General features: G+C 28.1%; 1 protein-coding gene across 1 annotated transcript; it reads right to left on the bottom strand.

Annotated features, from left to right (window-relative positions):
* Nucleotides 1-586: 586 nt before the first annotated feature.
* On the bottom strand, nucleotides 587-14,361 carry Blos3 (Biogenesis of lysosome-related organelles complex 1, subunit 3). Its single transcript, XM_075375031.1, has 4 exons — nucleotides 14,162-14,361; nucleotides 11,419-11,554; nucleotides 7,884-7,988; nucleotides 587-2,544 (listed from the first exon to the last, which is right to left on the bottom strand). Exons 1-4 carry the CDS (start codon nucleotides 14,231-14,233, stop codon nucleotides 2,291-2,293), a joined length of 567 nt encoding a protein of 188 aa, XP_075231146.1. The 5' UTR covers nucleotides 14,234-14,361; the 3' UTR covers nucleotides 587-2,290.
* Between the last annotated feature and the right edge of the window lie 365 nt (nucleotides 14,362-14,726).

Genomic DNA, 14,726 nt, shown 5'->3' with positions numbered 1-14,726 from the left:
AAGTAGTGAAGCACTGATAATTTGTTGAATTAAAATGAAATCACTCCATCAAGATAAATACAAATGCTGTCAACAATAGAATAGACATAGCTGGATTAAGCAACATATGTTAATTTAATTTAAAAAAATCATAATTATACTGTAAATTTAGTTTTAAGGAAAATGTTTAATGTTTGTAACTTTTGAGAAAAATACGTGCATTGTAATGGTTTCAATACACAGGAAATAGCAATCAGGTTATATAAAGAGACATTTAATTATCTAAAGATAAGATGATTCATGCATAAGCAGGGGAATCTAATACAAGGGTGGGGATAAAATATTGATATCTATGGGTAGACCAATTAATTTCTTAGTATATAAAAGAATTTTATATGATGTGTATTGTCACCTGAGGAAGCTTAGAATTCTAAGTGAAACGTAGTGTATTTTTAATTTATAAGTTTGTACAGTTGATTGATTAAAACACAAGATTAATAAAGATAATATTTTTAAGTAAAATATGCAAATAAACAATTTAATAAAATACTCATACTATTACATGATGCATAATAACATCAGAGTATTTATTACTAATAAAACAACATAAATACAACAATGGTCATTCAATAAGTAAATAAACAAATGTTTATAGAGGTACTAATAATTATGTAAAGATTTTAATATTTAATTATCAAAAGATTATATATATTTGATTTCAATGTAACCTCCCTCTTTCTGTATGACCTTTTTTATTCCATTAGCAAAGAATTCTTAAGGTTGACCTTGGATCCACATTTAGACAGCAGTTTTAACTTTTTTATTATCTTAAAAGTGTCATTCACATAAAGCAGAATTAATAAACCAAAATGATGATAATTAACAGTACCAAATTAAGACTGTTTGCTGGATGTGTTAAGACTTCCTAGTCTAATTTGGCAATCATATTTTTGTTTGTTAGGCAAGCATTGCATAGTTAAAGAATCATGTCTTTTCTCAACAGTACAAACTGTTTAGTGTGAACAGCTAGTTTCTAATTTTTTTCAGAAATTCCAAATAACTCACATTGTTGACAGTAGTTTTACCTACCAAATAATGACAAATAATATGACCATTCATGTCCCAAAAGTTAGTAAACCATCACTTTACAAGCAGAAGGCTGTTTTTTTTTAGATTTCTTTGTCACTAGACATATGGTGTGTTTCCACTCTTTATTCTGTTGTTTCAGTTATGGTTTGTAATAGTGTATCCATGTCTCATTTTACAAGTCACTAATCGAGTAATAAATTATTCATCCTCATGATCAAATCGAGACTTAAGTTATATACAGATCTGTGTAATCTTGAAGTTTTGTGTGCTTCTGTCATATTTCTTGAATAACTTGCAAATCATCATGGATAATCTTGTGCATTGAACCAACACTAATGCTATATTTCTGTATAATTTCTTCCACAGTAACTCTATGATCATTGAAAATCAGTTTTTCAAAATTCTTGTTGACATCTCTAATGGTTACCTCAATATGTTTTATCAACAATACTTTTTAATCTGTTTACCCATGCATTAAAATATTTCCTTATTCATCTAATTCACATGTTATTGAGCAATCATTCAGTGAAAAATATTGTTAGGCCTTCAGATAACAAAAAACTGCAAGCTGCCCATGCAGCTAGATAAAATATGACAACGGCACATCCATACTTAAACATAAATAAAACATGCTTGGATTGCAGTCAACTACCCACTGCTTAGCACAGGATCACATTAATGTTGTTTAAACTTTATGTAATCAAGTAAACAAAACTAGTTTCACCTCTCTTGTTTGTCTGTTAACAAACTGAATGACCCTTGCAAACACGAAAAAAAACCCAAATTTCATAAGAATAAATTTTATTATAAAAATTTACAAAAGCAATGTTTAAATTAATAACATTTTCATGCAATTTCATAAATTATGAAAAATAAATAAAAAGTAGCAACTCATTACAACATTTTTTTTAAAAATAAAATCACATTAATAGAAGACATTGATTAAAACACAAGATTAATAAAGATAATATTTTTAAGTAAAATATGCAAATAAACAATTTAATAAAATACTCATACTACATGATATATAATAACATCAGAGTATTTATTACTAATAAAACAACATAAATACAACAATGGTCATTCAATAAGTAAATAAACAAATGCTTATAGAGGTACTAATAATTATGTAAAGATTTACATAATTATTAGTAAAATAATTCATGGTGTAAATTATTTACACCATGAATTCTTCCATCAATAATAAAAAAATTAACAGGTACTATGATGTACAATTTTTTGTTGGTACAGCTACATTAATTTTTGGAAGGTATGGCATTCCAAGAACAGATTCCAACATATTATTAAGCTTAAGAGTTGTATCAAATGATCGCTTCATTGAACTAACAGCATCCTGTATTTCCATCTGTGATGACAACAACTGTAAATTAACAGCACTTAATTTTTGTGAAGTATTAACGAGAGGCTTATTTATTAAATCAGAAACCCCCTGATATAGTAACAAATTAGTATCATCTGTAAATAAAAAAAATGTTTCTTAAATTAACAAATTATATTTAAAAATATGTCAATTTTTGACAAATTAAAAGTAATTTGGACACTTCGATATAAGCAGATGAGAAATCAATTTTTTGTTTTCATTGCACTCAGATAAAATTTAAACTGCAATCACAAAGGATTACAAAACAAGAAAAACATCTGTTTATCATTTTGGTTTTTATTGACTTAAGAAAAATTAAAAAAATAAATTACCTACAAAAAACTCTACTAAAAATAAATAATATACATGTTTAAAATCATGAATATTTTCCATTGCATACCAAAATGATAAAAGTTATTAAATATTTAATTGGTTCAACTCTTTTTTTGAAAAATATTTTTCTGAAAACTGTTAGAAGTTATTCAATTTTACAAAAAGTAGAAGTTGAGAATCAATCACAACACTGGATTGCTTGAAGTAATTATATATGAAGTATAATATCAATAAAATTTTAAAAATTCAGCAGATAAATCATGCAATTTTTTGTTGATTTTATAAAAATAATTCTCTTGAGTTCAACAATAACTTTTTGAAAATGCTGAGGATACCTTCAGATAATCATGGTAGAGTAATAACATTTCCTACTTAATTTGGAAGTTTCAGATTACATCCTAGTCAGACAAGATATGTTTTAAATTGTATGAATTTCCATACCATATTGTTACAATAGGTTGCCATCAGGAAGGTTGTCTGATAGCAAAAATCCTTTAAATCCTACTCAGCTTTTTTCTGTGAAAAAATCGGCATAAATAACACACAGTTAGAAAAATAATTTTGAAGATCTAAATATGAGAACAAGAACACATATAACAAAAACATGTGGGGAGAGTGGCTATACATTGTAAAACAGAAAAGTTTACTATAACTACAAGAAGTGGCTTTGTTTTCTTACATTTGTGAGAGTAACAACATACAATCATAATGTTAAACAAAATATTTTCAATTAGACATATTTAGTCTTCATGATGTTAATATCATGACTGTTCATTATTCATGATTAACAGCGGCAAAATATTGTTTTGTTCATAGAATACTTTTAGAGCTATGTCAACAGATTATACTGCTGTAAATATTTGCAATACAGAGATATTTTCTATTATCCTGTCTATGATATTTCTATTGTAACATGAAATCATTCTTTTTTTTTACATTTAGTCTCTTCAAACAGCCAAACACTACTATTTGAACTCAACTTCAAAAATTCAGGTTAGATTTTCTCACTTTCTATCATTAATAAATTAATCTTCTTCAATCAACCAAAAATCAGAAATGGCATATTCTTTCTTATACCACTACTGCAATTATATGTTATGTTTTAACAATTTTTTAAACATGTTGCATTTTTCATAAACAAGTTTAACATACATTTTTCTTAAAACTCATAAATTAATTTTAAATGTGATTATTTATACTCAGATAAAGGGTGACATTTTTATCCTTACATAATTATCAAGGTATGCATAAATAAATCTTTATAACCAAGATTTAATATTTTAAACAAAAACAAAGTTATTATGATGTAATGTAAAAAAAATTACTGAATGTTATAACAGTAAAAACAAAAATTTACTTTTCAATACAAACTCAATGAACAAAGTATTATGTTTACATTTCTATAAATATTAGAATATATATATACATATACACACACACCCCCCTATACAGAACGTATACACAGACATAGAGGATGCACAAAAAATATCTGGGTTTTAAAGCTATTTAATAACTATGATTTACAGAGTACTGAATCAGAAACAGAATGAAAGTGTAACTATTACAAGCTTTTCATCACACGGCCCATATCCAAGGAGAGTTTGTCCCATACTTCAACTAGTAAGTCTGGAGTAATGGAAACAACAGCTGCTTCAATCCTCTGCCTCAAATTGGGTAATCAGTAGGCAGCAGAGGCATATACAGGATTTTTTATAAAAACCCCCAAAGGAAAAAATCATTTGGGGTCAGGTCAGGTGACTTTGGAGGCTACTGCAAACAAGCTGTATTATTGGGTTCATTCCAGCAATCAAGGAAACCATCATTTATTTGATCCCATACAAGTTATGCCAGTGAGGAGGTGGAACATCTAGATACCAATAAAATTCGCTGGTCCATCTTGCAACTGAACAAGTTCTGTTACCCTTGCTTCAGTGAAAAAGGACAGCCCGTAAACTTGATGTTTGGAATATTGTACACAGAAAAAATTTAATTTCGGAGGAGTCCCTTTCTCCTTTGTAAGAGCATTTATAAGAGTTCATGAGAATTTATTGACTCCCACATGTGGGTTAACATTTTTTTGCCACTAAGATGAAAAGTTGACTCATGAAATCAACACACACAGCATCTTCAGTAGGCTTCAAAGCATGGAATACTTGTAAACAGTATGGATGCATATGTAAGTGTTTCTTTAAGACATTTCAGACTATCATCCCTGGCACTGCTAATTTGCAGTCTGCCTTCGTAACAGATTTTTTAGTACTAAATAGGAGAGACTCCATGGCATGTTGAACATTTTCTTCACACACCCTCAGTCATCCCATACTCTCACCTTTGCAGAAATCTGGTCGTTTCAAACTGATTATGCCATCGACACATGTTACTGTCACTTGGAGGATCTCAATTAAACTTTGTATGGAATACATCTTGAACACTAACTACTTATTTACATTTAACAAATTGCAAATCACAGAATGCTTTCTGTTCCAAAGTCGACAAACTTAATATAGGTGCTTTCAAGTAGAAAAATAGGAATCAATCTACAGCCGTACACACAACAAAAACTGTCCTTTTTGCTCTTTGATTTAAGCTATCAACACTGTACACCACATCCAAGAGATATAACAAGTTAAAACCTGGGTATTTTTTACTGTACACTCGAAATATATCATCTCTATTTTATGAATATAAAAATCTGAATTATCCAAAATTAAACCAGTCAACTTCATATGCTGAAATGCTGTTTAAGCAGAAAGTATATCATGTACTTACTATTCATTAAAATCTCATTTCAATTACATCAAATAATTGATTCATTTAAATCTTCTCTTTATAATTGTATAAAAAAAACTTTAAAAATTCTGCAACAGGATGGATCAACTATTACCCAACGGTTAAAATAATTTATTATGTTTATTGTATATATGTGTATAATTTGATTTTTATTTCTGTAACATAACTGGAAATAGACTTTTATTTATTTTTTTCACTTTTTACTATTAGTTCACATATATTAAGAGATTACATTACAGTATTACCTGAAAGAAGGTTTGTGCCATCTTAAGTTGTTTATTATCTTAAAAAGACAGCTACAGCTATTTTACAGTTTTGCTATAACTGGCATTAAGTAATTAATGAGTGTCTTTAAGTTAAAAGGATAAAAATAAGGGAGAGGCATCAGTTAAATAGCAACAATCTGAAATATGTTAGTTCTGATAAATGATATAGTTACATTTTAAAACGACAGTTTACAAAATAAAATACACAAAAGTAAATAAATTACTTGGAAGGGGATTTGGTTAATTTTATTTTTCATTATACTGTAAAATTATTATACGCAGAAAATTATCACTAGTTCAACTTCAGAAAAAAATGATCTAGATATGTAAATTTTTGTTTCTTTGCAAGCGTCATATTCAAACAATTTATTTCAATGAAAATATTAGGTTGATGTGATCTTGTCCCTGATTGAATTAACTTGGGATTTCAAAAGAATGCACTGGGAGATACCTTTTCTTGACGATACATTTTTTTACCATTTACACTTAAAATTTTACTTTACTAAAAAGTATAAACAAAAAAAATTTTAATATCAAGGAGAAATTATAACACTGAATATCTTTAAAAAAAAGGAATAAAATCTAGAGCATGGAGATAGGATATTTAACAAAGGATAAATATAACAAAAAATTATTTTCCAAAAATACAAACCTGAAACATTATAAGACAGTAATACTTCCAGAGGTTCTATACAGGACAGACAAAAGTTTACAAACATTTTCAGAAAAATAAATCAGCAAAAAAGAAATTTAAGTAAAATACATCTTTCAAACTATGACTATATGTAAACTAAGAAAAACAGAGGAAATTAAAAAAAAAAATTGGTGATGCCAAAAAGTAGCCAAATTTTAATTTACAACATTTATTTGATATTAAATACAAAACTTAAAAAAAAAAAAATGCTATGAACTTTTTTCACTTTTCTACATGGTCACGGAAATTGGATAGGAATAGTCCCCGTGTTAAACAAGTACAGCCAATCGCTGTCAATGTAAGTTTCTGTACAATTCCTGTAAGAATATTTTGCTGTTTTTCACTATTTCTTCATCATCAGCATTACTTTCATCTTCACTCATGAGTGATTCAATTAGAGGGATGAGATTAGGGCGTCGGTGAACCAGGATTTTATACCAGTAAAACTTCAAAGGATATTAACAAAATGGATACTGGTTAGAATGAACACAAACAAGGTACTTTCTAATTTACTATATTCTTTTTCCATGATTAATAATTAAGAGCTATGAAAACAAAAGATTGAGAAAAATATTTGATCTAGTATAGGAAAACAGAAATTAAAAAATCAGGAAAAATAAAGAAATATATAATTTATTTCATGAACCGAACATCATAGCTACAGTATTATAAAAGTAAGATGGTTGGAACACATCTTACGAAGAGTAAGTGATGAATATGTTAAAAGCAGTAATACCTGATAGGTTTGAGTCATCTATACAAAAATGAAGACTGAAACAGAAGTTTAACTGAGAACAAAAATAAATCTACACTACTGACAAGTTAGGCTATTAACTGACTATAGTTTGCTTGATCAAGGACATTAGTAAATTATATTAGAAATTTCTACTCCACTGATAAAAATACAGCACTCTACTTTAATTATAAATGAAAAGACAGATATTCTTTTAAAAATCACTTCCATAATATTTTAAAAATCATGGACAAAATACTTAACTATTCTATTCAATGGCAGTTCCTATGTCAATTGATTGTCTCCTTCCATTCTTTATTTTCCAGTTTTATTCTCAAAGAAGTACATCCTCTGTATTTATATACAAGACTTTCAATTAAGAGGTTGAACATAAATCCACTAGTATCTGAGATGCTTAACTAATAAGAAAAGCTAGATCTACTCTTTCTCGTAAAAGGTAATTTAATTATAAGTTCTATTTATGTAAATAAAATTATTCTACAAAATTAAGAAGTACTGATAATCATTTTCAAAATAATTTGGCATTAATTCTAAACAAAATAAATTAATTATAAACAGATTAACAGTTTAATCAAGGAATTTTAAATAAATTCTTACACAATTTTCGATGAAGTAGTGTATTGTATTTTAGAACTGAAGAAGACATACTAGAAGCTGCTGCTGCTCTATACATAAATGCTTCACTTGCAGAACTATATGAATCTGGAAAAAAATATACGTACATACACAGATATATAGCAATTCAAACAAATCTACAAAGATCATCCTTCGAAGTTCGTCAGGTATAGTGCTGTATCTAGTGTGGCAGAGGATATTTTTAGCAGTTTATTTAATTGTTTGCATTTGTTATTCTTCTGAAATATTCTTGTTTTCAAATATTGAAAATTCTGTTTTGTTTAACCCCTAGTAAAAATCTGCCACATTTGGATGTTTTGTTTTTAATAAACTTCAAAATTCTTACGTTTGTAATGTTCGGACTTTATTGTACCACTTTATTCAGAATCAAATTCTATACAAGTTTTGTTTAAAACTTTTATATGTGTTTTACTCATTTAACAAAGTTACGGCAAGCCAAACATAAAATAGTATGTATTTCTACACCAATCTTTTGTCTCTTACCGCAGATTTCTTGAAATCTACTAAAAATACAATTTTGGGACCTCTTTTTTCTATTTTTCAGGTCAGTTTTCATATAAAAATCCCTAAATTTACCCCTTAACTTGGTTCCCAAGAATTATAGTCCAGCTTAATTTTATCGAAGGTACAGAAATCAGGGCAAAATCTTTCACTGCTTACACTCACTAACAAAGTATTTCTGAACCTATGTTCATTATGAACTTTCTCCTATACTTTTACCAGTAGAACATGACCAGAAAGTTTGTTGCATTCTTCTTGAATCACCCTATATAAAAGATAATAAAAAATGTGCAATGTAATGGATTATATTTTAATGAAATTATTCATGAAAACGAACAAACAGGCTAAGCATTCTTTGATCTCACTTTTGTTTTTATTTTGTTTAAAACACACATGATATTTCCGAACTTGTTTAAGAAGGACCTTGTACCTCATTTGCCATAAAGTTAAGAATATTAAACATGACTTCTTTCATGTGGCTATGAATAAGTTTATGCCCCCTCCAATTTTTTTTTTGTATACCCTGCTACTTTCACCTTCCATGATAATAAAGTGTAATTATAATATTAGCCTATGTTAACTTATTGTAATCTAAAGAAACAGAACCCGTTAAAAATAGAAAATGTAATAAAAATTTAAAAAATTGTAACGACACTGATAATTTTCATAAACAAAACACAACACGATGTTTTCATAAAACTAATATAGACACTATAACAAATACACTAAGATAACGAAGAAGCAACTGAACAAATGCATATACCCACTGCCGAAAATGTTTTGTCTATGGAAATGCTTCAAGAACAAATTTATTGTGATTTGGAACATACTCAACATGTTTAACATTAGGATGCTAGTCCTAATATATATATATTTTAGGACTGTATAATATTAGGACTTATAAATAAATATATAGATATATAAAAAAATAAGGTACATTCATATTTGTTGCCTGTGATAAGCAATGATACATTTCATTTAAAGAGACAGAAGTATTAGGAGAATCAGATAGAACAGGAAAATGTTAAATGTGATTTAATATAGGAAAAGTAACCGGTTAGGACATTGTATGAGAAGAAAGTGTTTGTTTGTGGATATGATAGAAAACTTGGTGAATGGAAGGAAAGGAAGAGATTTCAGATGATGGATGGGATTATGGAAAAGGGAGAAAATATCATGAAACAAAGAGGTTAGCAAAGGATACAAGGTAGAGAGCAGCGCAGTGATAGGACCTCCCTAATGTCAGAACACTATGAATGAATGAATGAATATAGGAACAAATAGAAATGATGAGCCAGAGCTGTAACAATGATTTTGACGCCCTTGGGATATTCCCAATATGGTACCCCTTTATGTCTTTTTTTAAATAGCTAAACGGCAGAAACATAATTAAAGAAATAATTCTATTATGAAAATGATTTATTGCAATAACATTAAACTGTACAAAATTAAGCTTTTTTTAAAAACAATAAAAATATAAAACATAAATTTACAATAAAATATAACATTTATTTGAGGTACTAATTTAACTATTTGTACTTAAAATTTAAATTAAAAAATGCTTTTATAATTTTATTTTTCTACCTTTTGAATTAGTGAAATCATTAATGATGTCAAATTTCAAATCGCTCACTAATTTATGTTCTATTGACTAAAGGTTTAAATCTGAAGTACAATCTTCACTACCTGTAGATCTAAAATAATTTTTTATTATTCTTAATTTGCTAAAACCTCTTTTGGCCATGGCTATTGTCACTGGCATTGTCAGAAATATGCAATATATTATATATAAAATATATTATAATCAAATATATATATATATATTATATACATATAATTTTGATTATAATATATATATATATATATATAATAATCAAAATATTCATACGATAAATAGTGCTTCGATCTTTATTTTCCAGTAAATTTTTATTTGGTATTTAAAACATTTTAGTTCATTTATGAACTTATTTTTGTCTATTTCTGGGTATGCTTATAGAATTAACTGCACAAATCAAAATTATAGTTATAGTTTGTTAATCTTCAGATTTAGCTTAAATGATATCATGAAGAAACTTGTATACTTATGTTGCATAGTTTTATATCTTGTAAACACCCATTCAATCAATTTATTTCATATATTTTATTTTATGAATATGTATAGGTTTCAACATACTGCTTTAATTTACTACTATTTTCATGGTATGACAACATAGCAGATTCTGAATATGCCCACATATGTAAATGAAATGATTAATTTAGACTACTAAAAAGAATTTATTAAAAAATAATTTGACTTACCTCATATGAAAAATGCAATCGTGAAATTTGAATATTACACCACCAAACCACCGATACAAATTTTGCAATTTACAATGACGTGTCTGAAAATGTACTTTTCTAAGTAGCCTGCTAGGCCGCACTACTAAACCAGCTTTAGTTATAAATAAAATTACATGGTTTTATGAGTATTTTTTATTTTCGGAAGAGTTACGAGGTTCTACTTACAGGGGTGTAAGAAAGATTTGCTTCATGTTCCAGGCAGCCTTCAGATTTTTGCACCCATGGCAAATGTCCTGATAACAATGCCTTGGTACAGTCCTGGATAGAGCATTGATAAAAATGCTCATAGGGACTTTCCTTTGGATTATATAATACAGACACTGATTTCAATAAATTGAATGATAACAATATGCAGGTTTTAACAATGAAATAAAATCATTTATAAAACTTTTTTTAAACTTAGGTATTTTTGTAAATGTGCATTTAAGTTACCAGTCATTCTGATTAGCCAGAGGAGAAATATGGTGGTTGGAGGGAGAAACAAGAGAATGCCTTATCAAATTTTTAAACTGAAAGATTTTTACAAAGGAGTCTAACAGATTCACAAAGTTTTAATGAGATATGGATCAGGGGCAGTACATATGATTAAGATAGACAAACTCCGTTACATATTAAATAACTGTGTCAACATTAAACTTATTAGGTGATATCTTACCATTATCTTCATCATCATCGTTAACCTTTTTCTCCTCTCCTTTACTTTCTGATGTAGAATCATCTTCATCAGATTCTGGAGCTTCACCAGGTACAACAGTGCCTAATACAGCACCTGTTTGAGGCCTACCTCTAACCTAATGACAAGTAAGCATAATAAAAAGAAGTCTAAAATAAAAAATATATATAAATTTAAGGATAAATGTAAAAATTAAAACTAATAAACCTTAAAAAAATGAAATTCTGAAAAATCTATAAAATAAAGTGATATATGATCTATAGGTTTAAAACTGTTAATCTACAGGTTCAAAGTTAACCAAATCCTTTTAAAAATAAGTTCATATTTCAAATTATAAAACACTTATGATGATGCTGAAATAAAATAAGTACAGATTAAAATCAAGCAAGCCTATACACTACAATAAAAAATACTTTATTCAGATCAAAATGTAATTATATATTATACAGATCAAATCCAAAACTGCATATTGTGCCACATATATCAATGTTATATTAATACATTAAATCTTAGATATTAATAATGAAATGATTCAGCGCTTGTATAGTCTGGAAAGACAAAAAAAAAAAAAAAAAAAAATAGTGAAATCTTCATTTCAAGCAACAACAAAGAATTGATAAATAAAAATGAAAAGTGATTATATGTTAATACAAAAAAAATAATAATTTTATGAGTCAACAGTGACACAGTGTGAAGAAATAAAAATATTACTTGCTCATTATCAAAATTATATGAAAATTTCTTACAGATCTTTATGGAACTAATAATTTTGTAGCATCCTTATTCAGTGGAATTGCCAGTGGCAGTCCACTAGTAATTTTGAGAGCAAATCATTAATATCGTTTACTAGTTATGCTGTGCAATGCAAAACCATTTTGTTAACTGGTCTGGAAATATTAATACTGTTCATATGATTTGAATTAAAAATTTCTAAATCATCAACAAAAAAGAAAATTATAAATACTACTAGCAGTTTGAATCATTAAATAAGAGGTGTGAATAAAATAAAGTTTTTAATGCTCCACGTTATGTCTTTTCGACCAAGTTTGTTTATAGTGATTGACATAGGAGAAGGAAGAAAGAACAATGAAGGAAATGTGGCGTGGGAAGTACTACACTACATAGTAACATTGATCTGAACTACTACTTACTTTTAATGCTCCATGCTATGTCTTTTCGACCTAGTTTGTTTTCCCCCCACGATGGCAGCACTGTCTATGTCTATCAATATTTTCAGCCACATTAGATGCATAGTTCAAATTTGGCAGATGAGTAATTAGGATATATTTTATTACAAATGGCAATTTATTACTTTCAAACTGATGGAACAACGGATTGGTAACGTTTGCATTAAAAATTTAATAAAGTGCAGTGAAGTAGTACAGATGTTAGAGAAGGCTTTTGGTTAAGATGTTATGTTGATAACAAGAATTTATAAGTGGAGTAAATCATTTCAAGAAGACTATAAACACGTTAAGGATGATGAAAGTTTTGGACATCGTAACTTATTAACAACTAATGAAAATATCAATAAAATAAAAAATAATGCGATCAACAATGAACAAACTACTATCAAAGAAGTTGTTGAAATGGTAGTCATTTCTTATTGCTTGAGAGAAACAATTTCGATTTACATTTTGGGAATGAAATGAGTAACTGCAAAATTTGTTCCAAAACTGTTGAGTTATCAACAAGTGCAATACTGCATAACAATTAGCTGATACTACTGATGACTCAGAATTGACATAACACGAGATGAAACGTGGGTATATGGTTACAATATTGAAACTAAGGTCCAATCATCTCAATGTTTGCTTCCTGAAGAACCAAGACTAAAAACTGCATATCCCTTTTTTTTCAAATGATGTTAAGGTTCTCTTTACTGATTTGTTTTTTTTTTGACGTTACAAAACACAACAATAGATGAAATAAAGAAAAAATCTCTATACAAACTTATGGGTTATCAAAAACGTTTTGAGGATTACAAGAAATGTGTGAATATCTCTTCTACTTATGATTTTGGAAATTATGATATTATTTACATTCTCTAAAATGTAAATTTGTGAAAAAACTAATGGCAAGATGAAACAAAAGAAACATTATTCTGTCATTGAAGTATAGATTAATACTAGTTTGAAGACTAGTTAGATTATTATATATCACGATGGTACTGGATAATACTGCAAATGTGGAATTGTCCTAATATGATTTTTAAAATAGTAGAGGTAAGTAAATGGTACTCATTTGATAATCAAATTCAGTGAAAGGTACCTCTATTAGAAACGCATGCCAATACACATTCAACCAAGAAAATAAAGTATAAATGGCGAAAGATTATGTAACCGTATTTTTACACAGTATAACCAAATATTGAAAATTACTGTTCAATTAAATACCACTTAATTTAACTACACCAGAAAAAAAATAATCGATGAAGTATTGTCCTTGATTGGAGTTTTTTTTTATTACGGCTTCGGTTGTAGTAGTATTAGTTATTTTAACATGTAAGGTTACGTGAAAGATCCAAAACGTAAAAAAATGTCAGGACCCGTGCCAGGAATCAAACCTAACAGCTATTAATCTTCTGCAACGATATGTGTGTGGTGTGCTAAGGGTTTGATTTATAACCACCTTCCCGAAACAGATTGGGTAAATAGGGAAGGCATCTAATATAATGCAATACAATATAAAATGATGGATACAAATTTATGTGCTATCAACTTACAACTGAAATCACTACATTTTCTTCATCTGATTCTGATGCTTCTCCTGGAACGAGACACTGTTGTTTATCCATTTTCCAGTCAATGTGATTCGTGGTTTATCTAATCTATCTTTTTTCATTAACATAACCGTTTAATTACACATATACAACAAGCATCGAAGAAAACTTGATCGATAGCATACGCCCAGTATGAATATAAACCGGTTATTAGAACTGAAATTCAAAAGAAGAACGTTGCAAACAAAAAGTCGTTTCTTACTTAAAACGTATGCAGTAATTTATAATAAAATGTCAATGTAATTATGCAAAAGGAAGGTAAAAATATTTAGCACCCATTATTTAATGTGTGTACTACTTTTATCCATTTTTTTATAAACCTAGAAACCATGAAAAATATTATTTTGATTTTCTAAGCAAGATGTAGAAGTAAACTCTATCTACGTAGTAGAGACAGAAGCTAAGTGCTGTCTGCGTGTTTTAGTTTAAAAATATCCTAATAAAGTCAGTTATTTTAACACGGATTTGAATACTAGATCGTATGCCAGTGTTCTTTGATGGTTAGGTT

Source organism: Lycorma delicatula, chromosome 9 (genome assembly GCF_047948215.1).
Source record: "Lycorma delicatula isolate Av1 chromosome 9, ASM4794821v1, whole genome shotgun sequence".
Taxonomy (NCBI): Eukaryota; Metazoa; Arthropoda; class Insecta; order Hemiptera; family Fulgoridae; genus Lycorma; species Lycorma delicatula.
The sequence above is the reverse complement of the archived record's forward strand: the minus strand, read 5'-3'. Positions and strand labels throughout refer to the sequence as shown.

What these genes read in the sequence shown, in the direction of transcription:
- Blos3 (XM_075375031.1), bottom strand. Translation starts at nt 14,233, where the DNA reads ATGGATAAACAACAGTGTCTCGTTCCAGGAGAAGCATCAGAATCAGAT. An exon ending in CGATGATGATGAAGATAATG is followed by an intron (nt 7,989 to 11,418) that starts GTAAGATATCAC and finishes ATTTTTTTCCAG; the next exon opens with ATTCATATAGTTCTGCAAGT. An exon ending in ACTACTTCATCGAAAATTGT is followed by an intron (nt 2,545 to 7,883) that starts GTAAGAATTTAT and finishes TTTTATTTACAG; the next exon opens with ATGATACTAATTTGTTACTA.